The sequence below is a fragment of the Dermochelys coriacea genome, chromosome 15 (assembly GCF_009764565.3).
Source record: "Dermochelys coriacea isolate rDerCor1 chromosome 15, rDerCor1.pri.v4, whole genome shotgun sequence".
NCBI lineage: Eukaryota > Metazoa > Chordata > Testudines > Dermochelyidae > Dermochelys > Dermochelys coriacea.
The window spans coordinates 27,672,279-27,696,192 of NC_050082.1; the positions used below are offsets into that span (position 1 = coordinate 27,672,279).

General features: G+C 40.9%; 1 protein-coding gene across 6 annotated transcripts in view; it reads right to left on the minus strand.

Moving 5' to 3' along the window:
* The window catches only part of HECTD4 (HECT domain E3 ubiquitin protein ligase 4), a 117,172-nt gene that overhangs the window by 74,274 nt on the left and 18,984 nt on the right, over nucleotides 1-23,914 (minus strand). For 5 of the 6 annotated variants that reach the window (XM_038373280.2, XM_043498305.1, XM_038373281.2 and 2 more), the window contains exons 5-14: nucleotides 22,441-22,549; nucleotides 20,939-21,077; nucleotides 19,135-19,305; nucleotides 12,244-12,436; nucleotides 7,406-7,567; nucleotides 7,186-7,299; nucleotides 5,353-5,493; nucleotides 4,721-4,953; nucleotides 4,050-4,195; nucleotides 571-641 (exon numbers count right to left, since the gene is read on the minus strand). In XM_038373280.2, the coding sequence (XP_038229208.1) occupies nucleotides 571-641; nucleotides 4,050-4,195; nucleotides 4,721-4,953; nucleotides 5,353-5,493; nucleotides 7,186-7,299; nucleotides 7,406-7,567; nucleotides 12,244-12,436; nucleotides 19,135-19,305; nucleotides 20,939-21,077; nucleotides 22,441-22,549 (1,479 nt within the window). Of the gene's footprint in view, nucleotides 1-570; nucleotides 642-4,049; nucleotides 4,196-4,720; nucleotides 4,954-5,352; nucleotides 5,494-7,185; nucleotides 7,300-7,405; nucleotides 7,568-12,243; nucleotides 12,437-19,134; nucleotides 19,306-19,743; nucleotides 19,824-20,938; nucleotides 21,078-22,440; nucleotides 22,550-23,914 lie in introns of those variants that run through there. The other variant, XM_043498306.1, reaches the window with a different exon arrangement.

Here is a 23,914-nt window from a genome sequence, read left to right on the forward strand (position 1 = left end):
CTGAAATTAATGTAAGCAGTAAAAACTGTAGTCAGTCATGTTGCAATGTTTCTGGAACTGCAGGGAAAAAATGACACTCAATTTGGGTAACACTGTTTCACCTCACCTACAGATTTAGGACACCACTTGACAGTTCCACATCGTCCCTCATCCACACATACATAAAATAATTTTTCAAGTGATATACAGTGGGGATGTGTGTAAGATGAGGGCCCTTTCTGAGGAATTGCTGCATACTTATTAGGTACAATATTCAGGCTAGACAAAGTACATTGTGAATAGTGTCAAAACAGATTTGTAAACCTTTCTAGTTTTAAGTTAGACCTTGCCATTACTCTGATACAATGTTTCACCTTCCCCACACATCTAGACAAAGCACTGAGAACTTAAAAACATTCTATAAATTCCAAGGAAGTGTTAGTTTATGATAGTCTAACATTCAACCACTTTCCTGAACTTCTTTAATCGCAGAAATAAAAAGTACTAACAGGAAAAAAGACAAAACCGCACTCTCTCTGCTTAGTTTTTAAATTAAAAAAATTATTCTCCAGAGTATCAATAAAAACTCACCTTCCGTCAACACCAACTTAAGTAAGTTATTAATTTCCACTTCTCCAGGATATAGGATATTTAAGCCAGAGCTTTAAAAAAAAAAAAAAAAAAAAAAAAAGGATGGGGTGGGGAGAAGAGGGGAAATCAAAAGTCAAATTTAACATTTGTTTATAATGAGTGACAAGAAAATAGTTCTATTATAAACAAGGGAAACAAAACATTAAAAATTTGGAACTTACAATTGTATAGCTATCACCCTGAGAATTATTCTATATGGTTGCCTGAATTTTTATAAAAAGACATTTTTATACTAAGGAAAGACATCCAGCACATCTTAACATTTAGATTAATTTGTCATAGAATTGCAAATGCTTCCTCTGTGATTTCTGCTAATCAAATAAGTTTTGTTGTATAGGCAGAGGATTTCCCCCTCTCAGAACCATCTGCTCCCTCCTGACAAATCCTACAGTGAAGTCATCATTGTAACATATGATAGCACAGTCATTTCTGTAACAAACAGACCAATGTCAAACACAGGATGAGAGCTTTACTGCAAATCCTAGCAGAATTGCTGCTTTCTCCCCGTCTCCACCAGCGTTAATCAAATATCTGAAATAAGAGCTATAGGAAATGAAAGCCTGTAGCCAAGAACTTTTACTGGTATTAACTCCTTTAACCTCATTAACCTTTGACCTATTACGTAAATCCTTCTTTAAACTAAATAGGGAGCCAGAAGTACAGTAGTGTTGGAATTGCACTGCTATAGATACACCTCCAAAATAAGTGGTCTTTTCCCCTCCTTTAATAGTTTGTCCCCTCTGCATAAATTATTCACCATATCAAGGATAAGAGACCATCCTTGTGCACAGGCATGTGCTCCTGATTGCTTATAGCAGTGGTCTCCAAACTTTTTTGATCGCGCACCCCTATCAGTAAAAATGTTTTCAGCACACACCCTCAATATATGTATATTTATGTACAAGTTATAGACATGTACTACTGTACTAATATATTGTGTAAATTATAAAACTCAAAAATAAATTAAAAACGATGAGAAAGATGAAATAAAATAAAAAAATAAAAATACTGTTTATCTATTAACCGTACAAAAAACGTTTTTGTTCTCGCTAAAAAAATTATTAATATTTTTAGAGGGAGCAATGTGATTGAATATGCTTTATTGTTTTTGAAAATCTTGGTTTAACACTTTTTGATACAGTGGGTGTTCAGGGTGGGGTGCAAGGTCTGGGAGGGCGCTCAGGGTGGGGGTGCGGAGTCTGGGAGGGAGTTGGGGTGTGTGGGGGGGTGCTCAGGACTGGGGCAGGCAGGAGGTGCAGAGCACTTACCTGGGGCAGCTCCTGTTTGGTGCAGGGGGGGTGTGCAGGCAGCTCTGCGCAGTGCTTCCGGGAGCTACCGCCCCGACCTGGGCAGGGCCACCCGGAACGCAGGAGCTTTAGGGGCTTCAGGGCTCTGGGGCCCCCGGGGCCCTGGCCTGCAGCTCTAAAGCCCCTTTCGGAATGCGGCCCTGAGAGCACGGGCCGGAGGACTCAGAAGGAGCAGGGGCAGCTGCGCAGCCAGCGGCCAGAGAGAAGCAGTGCCTTCCCGTTCAAAGCGCTGCTTCTCTCCGGCCAGCTTTGAAGGGGAAAGTGACGCTTCTTTCCAGCCGCCAGCTGCGCGGCTGCCCCTGCTCCTCCATGGGCTGAAGGACTCAGGGCCGCCCCCCTCCCCCCCTTTTTTTTCCTCCTGTGGTGCTCCTCCTGCTGCGCCCCACAATCGATTGTCTTGCGCACCCCACTTTGGAGACTACTGGCTTCTAGTGTTAAAGGAGCTACTATATGGACATGTTTAACCTTATTAAACGTGTCTCATATCAAACATAAGTGTGTGGTTTATTGTTCATTTTACAAGAGTGAACTGGAGCCAATATTACTGCAGTTTTTTCCCCATCTCAGTCACTGATCCAAGACTGATCACAGTCAAGTCACTTTGAAATGTAGACTTAGAATAGCCATCCCCACATGGAGAGTCTACATTTCATAGTACCTTACAACAAAATTTATTTAACTCAAAATTTAAGTCAGAAAATATGAACCTCAAAGTTAACTTGGAATTTATTATTTTACTACAATAAGAAGAAATCCTTCCTGAACGTTACAGATCTGCTCCTTTGCTTACATACGATACAATGCTTTAATATATTTGCTGACCAAAAACAATGAATCTAGTCAAATACTGTAACAACAACTTAACTGTTGTTCTATCAATATCCACAGTGTAAACAGTCAGCAGCATATATAAAACCTGAAAAAACGGCCTTCAAACCAAACACGTACTACTATCCTCTAGTGCATTTAAATGGCTGTGTACATTTTGTAACGTAGTTGTTTATAAGAAAGGCACACAGGTTGATCTTTGGAAGATTTTGTTCTCAAGCTTTGGAACATTTCCCACTTGAAAGCAGATTTGTAATCTGTGATTAGGTTACCTGAGACAACATTATTTGCCCTTGAGATGCACATTTTCTGATTCTCTTGATACACAATTGCATTTTTTCCACTTTATTGTCCTCTACTTGGTCACTCTGCTGTCATGACAAACCACAGAAAAGTTTCATAGCTTGTAGCTCAAATGAGACAGCAGTGCCGTTCAGCCTCAGTGACACTGCTCCCTCAGCACTAGTGCCTAGTGTGCTGGGGAGCTGAAGCATCTGCTTGGATAATACTGTTAGGTCCTGATGCCGCAACACAAAAACACTGGGCTCTCCCCATCCCAGGACTCCTATACAACACAGGTTTCTCATCCCTAAACACAAGTCTCCTGCCACCCCAAGCCACCTGGACAGCCTTGCAACCCATTTCATACTTTTCCAAAACCATCCTCAACCTATAGAATCCCCAAACCCCACTCACTTCACTTGTCCCCACATCCCTGTTCACCCCCCCAACACACACACAAATCTCATATCTGCTTTCTGAAACCTTGCTCTAACCACCATCATTTACATAGATTCTTTCACCCCAAAGCAAATATAAACCACAAACACACTACACCCATCACTGAAATGCAGACAACTCTTGGGTGAAACATGACAGCTGTATAACAATATACTCCTGATTAGGTTAAAAGAGAAAGAAAAAGAAAGAAAAAGTGCAGCCAACAGGAACTGCAGGAGCAATTTAAAATAGGCACAATGTAGTTATTGCATACTGCATCACCATCGCCACTTAGTATAACATCCTGCATTTTTCTTCCCCTCCAAACCAACCAAATTTGCAAGATCTGATCATATTTATCTAAAATTTGCCAAAGGCATAGTTTTCACACAGAATCCTGGATTCTTATAATAAAGTTCAGATTAGCTGTATTTTTAACTTGAATGGCTCAGTGAACTAAGAAATAACAGTGAACTAAGAAATTACAATCAGGTTATGATTTTTCATAACTATCTTTAAGATCTTAGTTTCACTTTGTTCTGACAAAGTAACACTGGTATTTACCTGATTGCTAGACAGACCTCCTTCTGAATTTCAGGGCAAATCTGGCTCTTTGGTGCCATCAGTAACTGCCAAAGTAAAAGGCCAGACCTTCTAATAATGTCTCTGTTTCTCTCAGTTTGGGGGCTGAAGAAAAATTTAAAAACCACCTACAAAAACAATAGTTAGAAAATACAGCAATATTAAAAACAAATTTCTTCTCTACTCAAGGAAAGTGCTTCATTCAGGAAAGCACCTATAACATAGTGGCTCAAATGGAAGCAGAGTTAGGACAACTTTAAACATTTTTATGGCCAACACTCTAAATAATTTCTCCAAGGTTGCTCAAAGTTGGTGGTAGTCAGGAATTGAATCCAGATCTACTGAGTCTGTGATCCGTGCCTTAACAAAAACTAGACAAACCACCCTTGTCCTTGAGCAAATAACTTAACCTCTCTGGATCTTATCCAATTTGTAAAACATAGATAAGAACTCATAGGGGTCTAATTTTAGGTTATAACACATTCTAGAAATGCAAAATAAGAAGTTATATCTAGGTTAAATGTCCATTAGCTCTTCTCCACTCATTACAAAGTCACCATTCATTTAAAAAAAAAAGGCTTATTTGTTGGTCTGCATTCTTAAAGTCTCCTTTACAGAGTTAATTTTAAAATATATTTAAGATTTGTTTTTACCTGAAAGACAACAAGGATGCAGCGTATAATGCAAGTATTTCCATTCACCATAGCTTTCTCCATGATGTCGCAAATACTGCTGAGATGGTGTGCTTCAATTGGATGTTGTTTGCCCAAAAAATTTGTTATTGGGAGATTGTTACTGGCTGCAAGCAGATTTAGTTGGTGTATGCACATGGCACCAACGTGGTGCAGTAACTGGTTGATAACCTCATTTGTGGTTATAGCATCTCCTGAAAGAAAAAAAATAAATGATCGTACTTCTCTCTATGAACACAGAGGTGCATATATCAAATTTACATTCATTTTTAAAATATATTTTATGAAACCATCATTAGCATCACTGAAATTCTGCAGCACTTCAGAGCTATCGTCTGCATTAAAGGTAAGAGATTTCTGTTCAAGTTTTTAGAAGTGTTAAAGGCAGAAATCAGAAAACCAATAAACATGCACAAAAAAAGCTTTTTTCTTATCTTCAATAACGATCAAGTAATTTTGTAATATGCTGTAACTAATCTTGTGGCTTTCTGAAGAAAGTATGTTCAGTGCTTTATGTGAGTTTCGACTATGTTTATGTGAGTTTCGACTCATATTTTACTTACTCTTATACAAAGTGCTGACTATATGCTCACCTCTAGGCTCTGTGATGATATGACTAACTCCCAGTCTCTGACAGACATAATGGAATGCTTGATTTCCAGGATTACACCATTGATCAATATAGTCATTAGAGCACGTCCATATCATGTTATTCATAGTATCATAACATGCACCTGAAGAGAGAATATACAAAAAAAAAAGAGTCAATATATTTTTTATTTATTAAAATGTTGTCTGATGATAGTATTTTCTATTAGAATTTTTTTCTTGGAAAGCAATTCAAACATTGCTATATCAGATTTAATGGATTTAATGTGTTTTCTAAAGTTAATTCAATTACATTATGTGACACATCAAGGTGCTTAAGGATAAGGGTTAAGAATAAATCTTTTAAAGCAAATGTCCTAATGTGGTTAGTTCAAACTCCTCATGCACCAACAAATAAATGTCTTAAGTGCTATATTTAGTATTCCTCAGTGTCCTTATCACTCAAATTGCTTGCTACCAATTAGTCATCTGGCTGAAATGCTGGGGCTAGCATCTTATGCTCAGGGGTCAGCACCACCATGTTGCACGACGGACACTTGACAAAATTACCTTACTTCATGACGGACGTTGGGGGTGTGGGGGGAAGGTGGTTATGTCATTCAAGTTTTTTTTTTTAAAAAAAGTTACCACGGACCTCAAAATTTTTACCGCTGCTTATGCTGCTGTTCAAGAAAAATTGGTAAAGCAGTTTCAAATATTTTAGCTATCTCTATTCATAATTAATTGCATTTGTTTCTAATTTAATAGCCTTGCTGTTACCATTTTGGCAGGTTATTTATCGAGCTGGTGGCATGCATGGTGCTATGCAACTGGTGAAGAGTGGTAAGCAAACAGACATCTTCCCTGAGGAGCTTACAAGTGGGCACAATACATTGAAAAAACAAGAATGGCGTGAGAGCATCATAGCTGGATCTTGAGAAATTATATGAAGGAGAGAGAGGAAAAGTATGAACTTGGCATTATCCCCACTGCATGAGATTGCAGAAAATTCTTCTATAGGCTTGTCTAGACTAGCATAGAAGATATTTAAGCACATTTCAAAACTCAAGGGTAGACTGAACTAGTTGTATTGTGACAGACATTAAGCGGATTGAGGTGAACCTTCAGCTTGATTGATTAGCATGTTAAAATACTCCTAGCCCTGTCTGCGCTAGAGTTTCAAAACATGTTGGCCAAAGTGTTTTAGCGAACATTTAAAAAAAATTATATCTTTGATCCTTGTCAACGCGAGTCCTATATAGATCCTAGTTAACATTTTAATTAAGCATTGTTTAAAATCCTGTTGGTACCTAACATAGCTGGTGTTTAACAATTTATTCCTATTCTATTTTGAATCATTCTGACTATTGAGCTGGCAGAAGTAATCCAAGTCCAGAATGCAAATGCAAGTGAAGTTGTGAAAACCAAAGTCACAGGGAAATAAGAAAATATAAGCAGAAATCTTCCTGGTTAATACATTTATTTTTTAAAGTGAAAATAGGAAAGTTCAAATCTTCTAAACACTGACTCTTTCTTTTAAGAGTTTGTAATACAAAGGATATGTGTAAAAACCTTCCCAAGTTCTCTCCACCTAGGGTCAATACCTCTTCTCACTCTCTAGAAGAGAGAGTGCATCTTCAAAACTTGCAAACCAAAGCATAAGAAACCAGGAAAAAACCTCTCTCTAGAATTTTCACATCACATCTTCTAAGTTTAATTTTATTTATTTAATTTTACAAAAGAAAGTGGAAGTTACTGGAAATTGAAAGAAATAATTTAGAAAATAGAAATTGCTATCTCTAATACTGAACGTCCCTAAAAATAAACGTATTTCTTACCAAGTCCTGGTATTAGAGCACCACGTCCAAGCGAACTTCCTGCTGCATCAATGAGATCCGCTCGGCTTGTGAACTGCCCATCTGAAATATTGTATACCAAGCTAGAAGCAAGAACTTTAAAAAAAAAAATCTCAAATTAATTTCTCAAAAGTTTAAAATATGATAAAGAAGAGAGTCTCTGAAATCTGCTGTAAGTATAAACAAAAAACCAACAACTTACTTTTCAAAGATGACAAACCACTTGTCCCACCAAACAGTGATCGTGTCGCAGAGCTGCCTGACCCACCTGGAGGTGGGACCATCATCACCAAATATGTTCCACATGTGTACATTGGAGTCTTTCGTAACATTTTTAGTGGTAGCCCACAACTAGTGTTAGCAGCTGAAATGTTAAATAAAGCAATGAATCAAACAAACAATTAGTAAGATATAGAGAGCATGCAAGATAGAAGTCCTAAATACAATCCGTTTTGGAGTTTAAATAAATCCATCAGAAATACTGATAAAACTAATATTTTTGCAGCCTTTGGAAGTTTTTTGTGGGGCTGGCCAGTGGACTCTAAAGATTCCGCCTCCCCCACTCATTAGGAGATAATTCTTCAGAGGCCATGCACGGTTTCAGTGGCGTTTTAAAATATAATTTGAATAAAACAATCTTTAAATATGAATAAAAATAAGAAGCCCTAGTTTCCATAATGACAACAACAAAAACATCAGAAAAAAATGGAAACCTAAAAGCTAACAGAAGGTATAATATACAGAGAAGCAAACAAAAATCTGTCCTAAGGATGTCTAAGATGGTAAAGTATCATGAGCAACATGTTAAAGTCCAAGGAAGTTTTAAGACAAGAGGCCCTCTGGGATTCACTTTTTAATCCCTTGAAATCCCCCTACCCTGTCCCATATCCATTAAATCATGGTGATCTAGCCTCCAGCCAAATCTGATCAACACTGCTCTGAATACTGACTGTTCAAGAAGAACCCATATTTTATTTTCTGACAGGTTTCAGAGTAGCAGCCGTGTTAGTCTGTATTCGCAAAAAGAAAAGGAGTACTTGTGGCACCTTAGAGACTAACAAATTTATTTGAGCATAAGCTTTCGTGAGCTACAGCTCACTTCATCGGATGCATTGATGAAGTACTCCTTCATAACAAGTACTCCTTTTCTTTTTATTTTCTGAAACACTCCTATTCACTACTAGGTAACAAAGTTTTTCAAGATCTCCATTATACCTCTTTCCACTCCCTGTCACAATCTAAAGAGTATGTGCAAAAACACTAGGAAAATATTTGCAGTGGTGTAAATATACATTCCACTGGTTAGAGTATTTTCTTAATTTAGGAACTTATAACAACATGTAACTGGATACATGAGATATTTTAAAATCCATATGCATACAGTAATCTCATCATTAGTCAGTAAACCCAGGGTTCCAGGTTATTTAATGCATATCTGAAAAAAGGAAGAGAACTATACAAGACATACACGTAGAAAGTTTGTCCTGAAAAGGAACTTTAAAAAACTAACAAACCCAGAATGCAAAGAAAGTGATCACACCCTGTCTAAACTAAAGTGAAACTAATACAGTACTTTCAATAGTCATAAAGAACAGTAATACTGTAATATATTAACAGTTAATCAGTATACCAATAACCATGTCACACATATTTGCTATTTCATCAATAACGAAGAGGTACGCCAGAAGAGTGCCCAAAAAGCAATTCCAACAGTGTGAAAAGAGTACTCGATGAGTTCTTTGAATGGGAATTGGACCACCTGTTTATTGATGTCCCAAACAATATGGTGTATCACACTGGAGTATCCCTCACCTCAATATGAGTTTACACAAGTATAATGAAATTTCATAACACACACAGTCACTGGCATAAAAAACTAAGAATATGATTAACAATTTCTACAGCCAACAGAAATGTTAAAGTTCATTTTGAGAGGTTGTGATAGGACACTTACTGGAAACTGATTTAGTATTTTCTGAAGTATCCTATTCATAGTAAGGATTAATGATGCCAGAAGAAAATAGTTCACCATGCTATTGTTACAGGTTTGTCAATGGTTCAATGTAAGCCTTTATTTATAACCTAAAAGTGAAACATCTTCTGAAGAAAAGGATCATTTTGGATTTTTTGGAAAATTTTTAAGGCCTCTAAGTATTGCCTCAATGTACTACTAATGCCATTTTTAAATCCTTATGACATCACTTATGCATCTAGCCTCCCTTCATTTTCCTCTATCTTCATCTCATTGGCAATTCCATAACCACCCCCACGCACAGACTCACAATCCTAGAGTTATGTTTACTCTTCCTTCATTTTCTCCCCACATCAAATCTACCATGAAATCCTGTCAGTTTTCTTTCTACATCATCTCCAAAATCAAAGCTTTCCTCTCTATACCCCCTACCAAAACTCTGGCCCACATTGTCATCTTTGGTCTCCATGAAAATCATATGATCCTCCTCAAATCAATTCAGAATAGATCTGCTAAGCTCCTCTTGGTTGCCACTTCAATCACCTTCTGCTTCTCCTCAAATCCCTTCATAGGCTGTACCTCCCCACCCCCATATTGAAGACAGTATCTTGGTCATTTAAGGACAAAAAACAACAACAAATAATCACTTAGCCATGGAGTTGATAATAAAATTAGTTTTCTGGGAGGGTAATCAAGTCAGTTTTGTCTGACATACCACTCCCATAATCTAGTTATTAGTTTTATTTTTGGACATTCAGTTTTCCTATAGACCTTTCGGAAACGTAGAATTAAATAGAATTGAGGAGATACCTGACTAAAATCAAAGTATTATGAGATCTTCAATGAAATAAGTTTAACCAAAATCTAGGAAAGCTTTACAAGTTATGGCTGATGAATTTTTCTTTTTAGTCCAATTAAAGGAGTTTATAACAACATTGAGACAAAGGGATCGGGATGGCTGTAAATATCATTCAAGATCAATCTGCAGTACAAATTAATTTGATCTTTACCCTACTTTTCTACAATTCCTACATTTAAAAAATGAAAACCCCCATGCTGAAATATTTAAATGGCATCTCAATCAAAATTTGCATTTTATATACGGCAGTATGTTATGCTGAATGTAAAAGAAATCTAAGGAACCACTCATACTGAGCATTAAATTAACTTTAACACGATTTAACTGTTCCTACTGCCCGTCTACTGAGTATATCATATTCTTCATATTTTATGCCAGTGACAAATACTGAGTAATACCTTACTCTTTACTCCTGGAGGAATTCTGTGAGAAAAAATTAAACATTCTGCACACGACATTTTAAAATTCTTCAAAATTCTGCATATTTTATGTGTCAAAATAACACAATATAATCACACTAGTTTCAATTGTTTTTGGTCAGTTATTCAAAATACCTGTCAGCAAGTATGTCTGTAACAATACAGACAACAAAAAATATTCAGTAAATGTTTTTTGACTAATAGATTCCTTACTAGGCATATTAATACAGAACTCTGAGTAATTCATTTAAACTACAATATAGAACCATATTTCCAGCACCCCTCAGAAGCAAAGGCTTGGGGGAGTCAAGGATAACAGAAGAGCTGAGGGAGATGGAAGTAAATTGCTGGGAAGGAGCCTGGGTGTGAACTTGGAGGGTTGTTGGGTATGGGTGGGAAAAGTATGGAACAGGTATTTTTGGGGGGGCGGGGAGAGATTGTTAGGGAACCTCTGCCATGCAGTTCCCGGCTAACCCCTTGCCTGTCCCATTCAGTCAGACACATCTGCTCCTGTCCCCATGCACTCCTGAATCCACATGTGTCTTTCATCCCATGTCCACATGTCCCTCCACCCCCAGACACCCACTCCCCCCATCCCCATGTGTACCCCCCCAGTCTCCTGTCCCTATGTGTCCCTGTACCCCCTCACCCTGTCCCTATGTGTCTGTGCCCCCACACAGACACTCCCCTGTCCCTATGTGTTCCTGTATCCCTTCCCCTGTCCCCATGCATCTGTGACCTCACCCAGCCACTCCCCTGCCCGTGTCCCTGTATCCCTCCCCGTCCCCATGTCTCTGTGCCCCCACCCAGCCACTCCCATCCTTGTGTCCCTGTCCCCCCTCCCCATCCCCATGTGTTTCTATGCCCCTACCCAGCCTCTCCCCGTCTGTGTCCCTGTGCCCTCCATCCCCATGTGTCTCTGTGCCCCCACTCAGCCACCTCCTGTCACTACGTAGCTCTGTACCTCCCTCCCCCATCACCACGTGTCCCTGCACCTCCCTCCCCCCAGAGCCCTGTGCCTCCACTCCCATTCAATCCCTGCCCCATCTGTCCTCCCCCACTAGCACTTATAAGCCCCTTTCTGACCCCCCCCCCCAGCACTCCACGCTGTCTGTCTCCTGACCTGGCCTGATAGAGCCAGCCTTCTTTGCAGAGTCTCTCTCTTCCCTTGCTAGCCAGGAGCTGCATCCTATAGCCACAGCATCCTCGGGTGGGCAAAAGGCGGAACCACAGCAACCTTTTGGCAGAAGCTTTATTCTGCACAAAAAATTAAAAATATGCATGGCTCATTAATTATGCGCACATGCAGAAGCACAGAATTCCCCAGGAGTAACTCTTGAAATAGTCCCATTGAAAGCTATCAGTCAGAGTAAAGGTGGCAGAACTGAGCTGTAAACTAGCAACAAAAGGGTGCTGTGTTTATGACAGCTAGTTTTTGCACAATCAATTTTTTTCCCTTGCAGCAGTGTATTTTACATGAATATGAACTGTTATTTTGCTATTAGAACTTTGAATGTTAAGCACTTGTACTGAAGTATGTATTTGCATGAGGTAATCCAAAAGCAATTATCTTTACAAGAAATTCACACAATTTTAAAAGAATTTTAATAAATGCTAAGAAATTTGTAACAGTAACGTGTATGATGGCAGTGTAAAGAGCCTAAACTTAAAGACACTGTATGTACAGGTATGTAGGATTTTCAGAATTCTACAGTTAGAGAAATAATTTTGTAAATATGCATCACTGCAAACAAAAGTGAAAAATTATTGTAAAGAAGAACTCTTCTGACCTGCTTGGTCCTCTTTCAATGTATTGGAAATTGTAGAGCCAGTTAGAGCAGCCAGTGTTGCTGAGGGGGAGGCTCTGTACCTTGAAAGCCTACTCAGAAGCATCTCATTTATACTCTTTGCAGATTCTCCCTCTTTTCTCATTAGAATAATGCGCTCCTGTAGAGGGTTTGCTATACATATATCATTTTCTACCTATGCAAATGAAAAAAACAGATCCTTAGATATTTAAGTCCCTAACAGATTGAGGATTTTATTCCTCCATGCTCACAAAATGAGAAGAGAAGCAAAAACCAGATCCAGATGTATGCAAGGAAGTCTGATACCATGGTGAATGATGTGAAATACCTAGAAATATAGATTATTATATCATCTTTAGACATTTTTTACTTTGGAAAATAGAAAAGTAGTAGTCCAGTTGCCATAAATAAATTTCCAGAAATAAAATTAAAAAGTTATTATATAAAATTCAGTAGTTAGATTTTTAACTATAACAAATATAATAAACTAAAATAAAAATACATTTTTATGAGCAAGTTTTGTAAAAGTCTAAGTCACACATTAGCTGAAAAACTGAACGGAAGATTTTCCCTACATAATGCAGTTCTGGGAAAGTTCTAGGCCATTTCTAACCTAAGAAGATTTTACCAGTATAGTTATACTAATATAACTATTCGGAGAACAGTATTCGGTATTCGGAGAACAGATATAAGTTACATTAGCATAAGCACAAATATAGCTGTCTTTTTTTTTAAAAAAGCACACCCTTAACCAACATAACTGTGCTGGTAAAAAATATTTAGTGTAGATCAGACATTTAATAAATTGAGTATTTTAACTAATAATGCCACAAAAAGTCAGACAGTGGCTGAGTTGTCAACAGGAATGAATGAAAGCTTTTTCTAAAGTGCTTCCCCTGCAAAAGACATCCCTAACAGAGCACCAAGGCCAGAAACACTGGCCAAGAGTGCCCACATTCTGAAGGGACGCAACTGGAGGTAATTCAGAAACTGAACTCATTTTTTCCAGTAATATACAAAGGAAATGAATTGGAGAATCCCTTACCTTAAGAATGGGAAGACCCTTCACCTTTATATGTTTGCCAAATTAGATTTATTTTTAAGTCCTTAACTCCTTCCCAAGATTCCATGCAAATTGGAGAATAGTTCAGAGGGCCAGTATAGTGGGAGTCTGCTGCAAGTTAGGAAGTTAGAATCTGCACTACTGCCCACAGCTGTATCATATCTAGATAATACTTAGTCCTGCTTAAGTGCAGGGGACTGGACTAGATGACCTATTGAGGTGCCTTTCAGTCCTACATTTCTGATTCTTGCTCATCAATTCTACTATTTATACTGCTTCCAGGATACCCACTGCACAAGTCCATTGGTACTGACAATACTAAGGGCATGTCTAAACTACAAAATTAGGTCAATTTTATAGAAGTCTTTTTTTAGAAATCGTTTTTATATAGTCGATTGTATGTGTCCCCACACAAAATGCTCTAAGTGCATTAAATCGGCGGAGTGCTTCCACAGTACCGAGACTAGTGTTGACTTCTGGAGCGGTGCACTGTGGTAGCTATCCCACAGTTCCCGCAGTCTCCGCCACCCATTGGAATTCTGGGTTGAGATCCCAATGCCTAATGGGGAAAAAACATTGTCGCGGGTGGTTCTGGGTACATGTCATCAGGCCCTCCCTCCCTCCCTCCGTGAAATCAATGGCAGACAATCGTTTCGTGCCTTTTTTCCTGAGTTACCTGTGCAGATGCCATACCACGGCAAGCCTGGAGCCCGCTCAGCTCACTGTCACCGTACGTCTCCTGGATGCTGGCAGACGCGATATGGCATTGCTACACAGCAGCAACCCATTGCCTTGTGGCAGCAGACGGTGCAATAGACCTGATAACCATCGTCATCATGTCCGAGGTGCTCCTGGCTGCCTCAATAAGGTTGGTCAGGAGCGCCTGGGCAGACATGGGCGCAGGGACTAAAATAGGAGTGACTCGACCAGGTCATTCTCTTTAGCCCTGCCGGCAGTCCTATTGTACCGTCTTCTGGTGAGCAGGCAGGAGATGATGGCTAGTAGTCCTATTGCACCGTCTTCTGCCGAGCAGCCAGGAGATGAGGATGGCTAGCAGTCCTACTGCACCGTCTGCTGCCAGCCAAAGATGTAAAAAAAATAGATGGAGTGGATCAAAACAAGAAATACACCAGATTTGTTTTGTATTTATTTGCTCCCCCCCCCGTGAAATCAACAGCCAACAATCGTTTCAGTGAGGTCTGTCAGAGGCACCTTGAAAAGTTTAATGGAGATTCAGTCCTGCCTGAAATACCTGAGGGAGGGATAGCTCTGGGGTTGAGCATTGGCCTGCTAAACCCAGGGTTTTGAGTTCAATCCTTGAGGGGGCCATTCTGTGTGACAATTGTTTTTTTTTCCTCTTTGATGTAAAGCCATCCCCTTTGTTGATTTGAATTCCCTGTAAGCCATGTCGTCAGTCGCCCCCTCCCTCTGTCAGAGCAACGGCAGACAATCATTCCATGCCTTTTTTCTGTGCAGACACCATAGCATGGCAAGCATGGAGCCCACTCAGATCATTTTGGCAATTAGGAGCGCACTAAACATCATGCGCATTATCCAGCAGTATATGCAGCACCAGAAACTGGCAAAGCAAAACTGGGCAAGTAGGCAACATTAGCACGGTGACAAGAGTGATGAGGACATGGACACAGACTTCTCTCAAAGCACAGGCCCTGACAATGTGGGCATCATGGTGCTAATGGGGCAGGTTCATGTGGTGGAATGCCGATGCTTCGCCCGGGAAACAAGCACAGACTGGTGGGAATGAATAGTGTTGCGGGTCTGGGACGATTCCCAATGGCTGCAAAACTTTCCCATGCATAAGGACACTTTCATGGAACTTTGTGACTTGCTTTCCCCTGCCCTGAGGCGCAAGAATACCAAGATGAGAGCAGCCCTCACAGCTGAGAAGCGAGTGGCAATAGCCCTGTGGAAGCTTGCAACACCAGACAGCTACTGGTCAGTCGGGAATCAATTTGGAGTGGACAAATCTTCTGTGGGGGCTGCTGTGATGCAAGTAGCCAACGTAGTCAAAGATCTGCGGATATCAAGGGTAGTGACACTGGGAAATGTGCAGATCATAGTAGATGGCTTTGCTGCAATGGGATTCCCTAACTGTGGAGGGGCCATAGATGGAACCCATATCCCTATCTTGGCACCGGAGCACCAAGCCGACGAGTACATAAACCGCAAGGGGTACTTTTCAATAGTGCTGCAAGCACTGGTGGATCACAATGGACGTTTCACCAACATCAACGTGGGATGGCCGGGAAAGGTACATGACGCTCGCATCTTCAGGAACTCTGGTCTGTTTCAAAAGCTGCAGGAAGGGACTTTATTCCCAGACCAGAAAATAACTGTTGGGGATGTTGAAATGCCTATAGTTATACTTGGGGACTCAGCCTACCCCTTAATGCCATGGCTCCTGAAGCCATACACAGGCAGCCTGGACAGTAGTCAGGAGCTGTTCAACTACAGGCTGAGCAAGTGCAGAATGGTGGTAGAATGTGCATTTGGACGTTTAAAAGCGCGCTGGCGCAGTTTACTGACTCAGATCTCAGCGAAACCAGTATTCCCACTGTTATTACTGCTTGCTGTGCGCGCCACAATATCTGTGAGACGTTTATGGCAGGGTGGAAGGTTGAGGCAAATCGCCTGGCCGTTGCTTACGCGCAGCCAGACACCAGGGCGGTGAGAAGAGCACAGGAGGGCACGGTGTGCATCAGAGAAGCTTTGAAAACCAGTTTCCTGACTGGCCAGGCTACAGTGTGAAAGTTCTGTTTGTTTCTCCTTGATGACTCCCCCCACCACCTTGGTTCACTCTACTTCCCTGCAAGCTAACAACCCTCCCCTCCTCCCTTCGATCACTGCTCGTAGAGGCAATAAAGTCATTGTTGCTTCACATTCATGCATTCTTTATTAATTCATCACACAAATAGGGGGGATAACTGCCAAGGTAGTCCAGGAGGGATGGTGGAGGAGGGAAGCACTGGGAGGGGTGGTGGAGGAGGGAAGGACAAGGCCACACAGCACTTTAAAAAGTTTAAAACTTTAAAACTTATTGAATGCCAGCCTTCTGTTGCTTGGGCAATCCTCTGAGGTGGAGTGGCTCGGTGGCCGGAGGCCCCCACACCATGTTCTTGGGCGTCTGGGTGAGGAAGCTATGGAACTTGGAGAGGAGGGCAGTTGGTTACACAGGGGCTGTAGCGGCGGTCTGTGCTCCTGCTGCCTTTTCTGCAGCTCAACCATATGCTGGAGCATATTAGTTTGAACCTCCAGCAGCCTCAGCATTGACTCCTGCCTCCTCTCATCACGCTGCCGCTACCTTTCAGCTTCAGCCCTCTCTTCAGCCCACCACCTCTCCTCCCGGTCATTTTGTGCTTTCCTGCACTCTGACATTGTCTGCCTCCACGCATTCGTCTGTGCTCTGTCAGTGTGGGAGGACAGCATGAGCTCAGAGAATGTTTCATCACGAGTGCGTTTTTTTCACCTCCTAATCTTCGCTAGCCTCTGGGAAGATGAAGATCCTGTGACCCTTGAAACACATGCAGCTGGTGGAGGAAAAAAAAAGGACAGTGGTATTTAAAGAGACACATTTTATAGAACAATGGGTACACTCTTTCACGGTAAACCTTGCTGTTAACATTATATACATAGTACATGTGCTTTCGTTACAAAGTCGCATTTTGCTTCCCCCCACCATGTGGCTAACCCCTCCCCGTGGCTAACAGCGGGGAACATTTTTGTTCAGCCACAGGCAAACAGCCCAGCAGGAAGGGCCACCTCTGAATGTCCCCTTAAGAAAAGCACCTGACTTCAACCAAGTGACCATGAATGATATCACTCTTCTGAGGATAAACAGAGAGAGAAAGAATGGATGTTGTTTGAACACCTGCAAACATATATTGCAATGCTTTGTTCTGCAATGATTCCCGACTACGTGCTACTGGCCTGGCGTGGTAGAGTATCCTACCATGGTGGACGGAATAAGGCTGCCCTCCCCAGAAACCTTTTGCAAAGGCTTTGGGAGTACATACAGGAGATGTATGTGTCCCTGGAGGATTTCTGCTCCATCCCCAGACACGTTAACAGACTTTTCCAGTAGCTGTACTGGCTGCAAATGCCAGGGCAAATTAATCATTGCTTTTAAACCATGTATACTATTTAAAAAAGGTACACTCACCAGAGGTCCCTTCTCTGCCTGGCGGGTCCGGGAGGCAACCTTGGGTGGGTTCGGGGGGTACTGGCTTCAGGTCCAGGGTGAGAAACATTTCCTGGCTGTCGGGAAAACCAGTTTCTCTGCTTGCTTGCTGTGAGCTATTTACAACCTCATCATCACCTTCTTCGTCCCCAAAACCTGCTTCCGTGTTGCCTCCATCTCCATTGAAGGAGTCAAACAACACGGTTGGAGTAGTGGTGGCTGAACCCCCTAAAATGGCATGCAGCTCATCATAGAAGCGGCATGTTTTGGGCTCTGACCTGGAGCAGCCGTTTGCCTCTCTGGTTTTCTGGTAGGCTTGCCTCAACTCCTTAAGTTTCACGTGGAACTGCTTCGGGTCCCTGTTATGGCCTCTGTCCTTCATGCCCTGGGAGATTTTGACAAATGTTTTGGCATTTCAAAAATTGGAACAGAGTTCTGATAACACGGATTCCTCTCCCCATACAGCGATCAGATCCCGTACCTCCTGTTCGATCCATGCTGGAGCTCTTTTGCAATTCTGGGACTCCATCATGGTCACCTCTGCTGATGAGCTCTGCATGGTCACCTGCAGCTTGCCACGCTGGCCAAACAGGAAATGAAATTCAAAAGTTCACGGGCCTTTTCCCGTCTACCTGGCCAGTGCATCTGAATTGAGAGTGCTGTCCAGAGCAGTCACAATGGAGCACTCTGGGATAGCTCCCAGAGGCCAATACCGTCTAAATTGCATCCACAGTACCCCAAATTCAACCCAGCAAGGCCAATTTCAGCACTAATCCCCTTGTCTGGGGCGGAGTGAGGAAACCGATTTTAAGAGCCCTTTAAGTCGAAAAAAGGGCTTTGTGGTGTGAACGGGTGCAGGGTTAAATCGATTTAACACTGCTAAATTCGACCTCAACTCCTAGTGTAGACCAGGGCTAAGAGTTGTACCAATGCCAAAAAAAACAAATTAATTGATGTGGTGTCAGCTTCTATAGAACTGAAGTTGTTTAAACTGCTGGAGACTGTGTCATTTAAATAAATATCAGCAATTATGTGCAAGGTTTAAACCTGAGTGTTACATTTCTTTGGCACCTCAAGAGAATCAACCAAAGATGTATAGGAGCTGTTGAGAAGTAAGGAATTCCAACTGTTGTCATATATAGTCCAAAATTTAAATAAAAAAAATCAGTACAAAATTTATAGACTTGAGTGATAAAGTGCACTTTTTTAGCCTTACATACACAACTTAAAATTCAGTGAGATCATTTTAATAGAAAACAATAATACAGAGTAAGCAATCTCCACTTACTACGTGGCACTTACACTAAAATTACTGTTTCAGTATGAAACAGAGTAATAATGATGCTATAATATATTTCACACTAACGCCACATGTTACAAGCAAGCCTGCAATATTGGAATGTCCTTTGGAAGTGCAGATTTTATAGTACGGTTTTTCATCCTGATAAACACCGTCAACTGCTTGTAATGTTTTAACTGCATTCCTGAAGTTACGTATTAGCACTCAAATGAACAATTAACATATCCAGTAACTTTATTAAATGTTATTCATGTCACTAAGTCTGCTACAAACAAACACACAAATTGCTAATTTAATTGAAAATACACTTACTACAAGTTCAAAAATATCCATAAAGACAGAGTGTCCCTTTGGTGTTTTTTCATTCAGGCTTGCAGGAGACCAGATCCAGTAGAAATAGGTACCATCTGAAGAAAGATGTACTGTGGTCATAGTACTGCCAACTGGAAAGTGATTTACTGGCATGGGGAGTATGTGACATACCTAGAGATCAGTAGGAAAGCAAGAAAGAAGGAGAGTCCAGTTCACATTTTGAAGCTGTTCTTCAGACTATTCATTTAAAAAGTGAGTTTTTTTAGTTATTCTAGAGCAAGGCTCATTATGCTTACTTATCTAGTTATAATTTGCTATGATTTGAGGGAGAATGCAGTTTGCTAAATAGATGTATTGCATACTAACAAATTCTATGCTAGCAAGACAGTTATCCATCTAAAAATAGACAAAAGATCATGGTTTCAAATTGCTGAAAAATGTATGTAGTACCATTAGAAAAATATAAATATTAATATAGTTATCTGCTTTACCCTACTTTACTGAAATCTTTGCTCAAAATTCTGAAAGGAAACTCATTTAATGAGGAATCCAAACACTTAATTTGAGGAAACATATTATATATGGCTGGAAACAGACAAACAGCCTTACTCCTTATTCTTCAGTGAAACTTCTTTAAATCACAATGGAAAAACATTGTCAAGAGGGATAGCTGCTCGTCTGCAAAACACAATTATAGCAAGAAGTGAAGGTGCCAACCATTCTTTTACTAAGAAAAATGGAGGCGTCGGGGGCTCTAAATATATTTGTTTTAAAGATAAAGATCATTTTGCTTTGTTTTAAAATACTATTAATTTGTGATGTGTGCGCATAAACACTGTAACACAATGTAACTTGTAAGATGGTTTGTGAGGCATGACATTGTCACGGAGTCACCGGGCGATGCTCTGGAACTACTTCATACGAAGCCAGTAAAGAGTCTGGAGAAGCCTCCTCTCCCCAGGGCAAGAAGCTTACACAACTTCGCTCTTCCGGGGGCTGACCTCAGAGCATTTAGCATCCCCGTCCACACCGTGCGCTTCCCACAGCGAGTCCGCATAGGCAGGGCTCCTGGGGAAGCCACTGGGTCATGCACCCCAATTCCACAGTCAGATGTGACTCTCAACCAGCCAGTAAAACAGAAGGTTTATTAGACGACAGGAACATGGTCTAAAACAGAGCTTGTAGGTACAGAGAACAGGACCCCTCAGTCAGGTCAGTCTTGGGAGGCAGGGAGACCAGAGCCCCATCTGAGCCTCCCCACATTTCCCCAGCCAGCTCCAAACTGAAACTCTCCAGCCCCTCCTCTCCTTTGTCTCTTTCCCGGGCCAGGAGGCCACCTGATCTCTTTGTTCTCCAACACCTTCAGTTGGCTCCTTTGCAGAGGAGGGGCCCAGGCCATCAGTTCCCAGGAGCCAGGGTGTCGGCCATTCTTTGTGCAGACACCATCACACTGGCCCCCTAGGGCTCTGCCACAATCACACCCCCTTATCCCATCACCTGGATACTTAAGAACTGCATAGGGGAAACTGAGGCACCCACACAGTATTCAGAGAAAACATTAAGAACATTCCCACTTCGTCACAGACATGCAACTCTATTAGTGGGGATCTGAAGAAGCAGTTTCATGAAGGGAAAAAGCAAACTCCCAGCACAAGTGAACCTAATTAAATTTAAATTAGAAACTTTGCTGAAAGTACATCAGTATTATTATTTTTGACAGTGTAAGAACATTTCCTTACTATATTATGAAATAAAGACATGAGGGTTTTGGTGGATTGTTTTTTTTTGTTTGTTTGTTTTTTACCTGAAGGGTATTCTGGTCAATGACCTGAAAAAGGGAGTGAGGCTTATTATCAAAAGAGACAGGCCGATGAAGAAGTTTGCCATTGCCAAAAGCAACCCATCCAGTCTCCAACTCCTCATTACGACAGTATACAAAGCCTCTGGGGAAAAAGCAGGACATTACAACCTTTAAATATGCTGCACCTTTTCACACATTTCTTGAGCTTTATTTGAACCTAGCTACAAATCCATGTATCTATTTAACGTAGTAACAGTGGTTTTAAGCATGTGAAGACTCTGAAGATTCAAGAATCATAAGCAAGGAAAGAATGAAGAGAAAGAACAAGTCACATCTGTGCTAATAATTTGTATTGTGAATTGCACAGGACTGAAATTTGTAACATAGGCGATATAAATTCTTAACTACCAAGGTTTGACGTGGACATGGTGGTGAAATGAGATGGATGGATTTTAAGCAGCAGGCCGCAACTTTTATTAAACTTAAAACACAAGAAAGGGGCACTACCTGCCCATCATCGATACTCTCCTATACCGGCATTTCATTGGTTCCAATGTAGGAGCCCTGTAACCCCACCGTATAAACAGTAACTCAGGGTAGGCTCTCCTCAGGGCTCAGCTCAGTCCGAGTCCAACCACCCACCCCTCCACGAGAGGGATGGAGGGTACAGAGGGAACAGGACCTCAACCCATCCCATGACCCCAAGGCCACCACCAAAATCCCAGGTTTTTTACCTCTGGGAACCATTCGTTCTATCCTTTCAACTCCACTGGAAAAGGGCCGCAAGTTGAATTCATGAATGAATTCATAACTCAACGAAGTACCTCATTTAGGTACTAATCGTATTCTTACTCAGCCTACTGTGGCTTGAAGGAGCTGTGAGGAAGGTGAAAAATTCCTTCGTCCTCTGCCAATTGGCTCATGGGAGAAAAAATTTCTTCCTGACTCCCAAATTGGTGACTGGCTAGTCTTGCAGTACCAGTCAGGCCAGATTCCCAGGCCTAGCTCAGGATGGGGGTACTGGAACAGAGTCAAAAGAGCTCCAAGTGGCTCCTGACACAGGTTAAATCCTGGTAGCTGGTGAATGAGCTCCCCTTGATCCATCTGGCCAACGGATATCAGAGACTCCGGGAGGGGGAGGGGGGTAGAAGAGAAAGAAGCTTCCTGGTGTCTCTCAGTCAGAGTCTCGTTTTCTAGGTACAGAGGCTGTCCCACTTGCCACAGTCAACTGCTCCCAGGGAAGAATAAATGTATGCCTACAATATTCTATAAAGGAAAACATCTCAAAATATGGGCCATGTTAGACAAGGAAGATATTTAATGGCAGTAATTTTCAGTACAAGAAGGGGGGAAAATCAAATCACTAAATCTGAATCATTGAAAAATGATTTAGTGAGCAAAATATTAGATGCTTCATATGCATATCAGGTCCTCTGATAACAAAGATTTATCTAGACAGGATAAGAGATCTGCAAAGGCAGAAATATCACAATACTGTGGCTTACCGTAAAGTACCATGTAATCCAGATCCTAATTTGCTTACTCCTCTGCCTACTGAATTAGTTGTATAAAGATAAAGTCCATCTGCTGCAAGACAGCGCCCTAAGTCTGCATCTGAAATAGGAAGGAAGCATTGAGTGGAGACCTTTTACGGACAGCAGAGCTACAATGGTTATCTACAATGATCGTGTCACTGATGCTGTTAGGACACTGACTGAAAACCAATGAGAGCTCCGCTTCTTCTCTAGTCAGAAGAGGTAAAGTTTATATTTATATATAAATTATTATTTGTATTACAGTCACTTCTAAGATGACCAATCAAGGACCAATGCCCCATTTTAGTAGGCACTCTACCAGGTCTGTACCCACTTATGCATAACTGTGTATTTACAATTTACCCACATTGCTAATGTACATATATTAAAATATGAAATAAAATATACAAAAAATGTGAAGTGCTTCCAAGCAACTTGAATGAGAACAGTGTAACATGCACCCAGCTGCTCAATCAAGTATGCAAAATGGCATCAGGTGGTAATCCGTTTTCTCAGATATGGATGATATACATCTGAGAAGTTCCCTATTTCTGTATTGCTTTCTTATCTGTTATGCAATATGGCTCAGAGTTTAAGATCTAATCTTAACACCCTCATGTGTTCTGGATCAGAGTTCAGGACAGGATCAGAGCGCCCCTGCACATTTTTGGCTGCACACTATTCAAGCCTGACTATGGTGCAAGTTAGAATGCTGCATTTAACCATGCTTAGTAATAAGACATTATCAACAGGACTCATTTCAGATGAAAATGCTTTACCTTCACTACCAGAATCTAAAATTATTCCTTACAATACATTTTAAACATAATTTTATATTAAATACTTTCAGAAGGTTGTAATGGAACAAAAGACCATTTTCTTTTGTTTTGCTTGAAAAGAATAGAAGGATTTAACTCCTGTTTCTAGGGTATCAAGAGGAGGCTACTGTTGCTCACACATCAGCACACTGAAAGGGGAGACAACACCCAAGCATTATGAATTTGGCACGCTTTTCTGCTCAAGACCACCACTGTAACCTTAACATACCATCTGTAACTGTGTGAAAAAAAAAAATCTAATCTAGTGCATTTAAGATATAATTGTTGGTGCCAGTAAATGCTAGCGGAACTCAGTATTGCTCTAACATCTAGACGTTTCAGAGTAGCAGCCGTGTTAGTCTGTATTCGCAAAAAGAAAAGGAGTACTTGTGGCACCTTAGAGACTAACAAATTTATCTGAGCATAAGCTTTCGTGAGCATCCGATGAAGTGAGCTGTAGCTCACGAAAGCTTATGCTCAGATAAATTTGTTAGTCTCTAAGGTGCCACAAGTACTCCTTATCTAGACATTTGTTTCTCAGATCTTTGTTAATTGAAACAGAAAGATCTTTGATCAAGGAGGATAAGATCTCTACCAAACCTTTTAACTCATCTACGTCAGAAGTA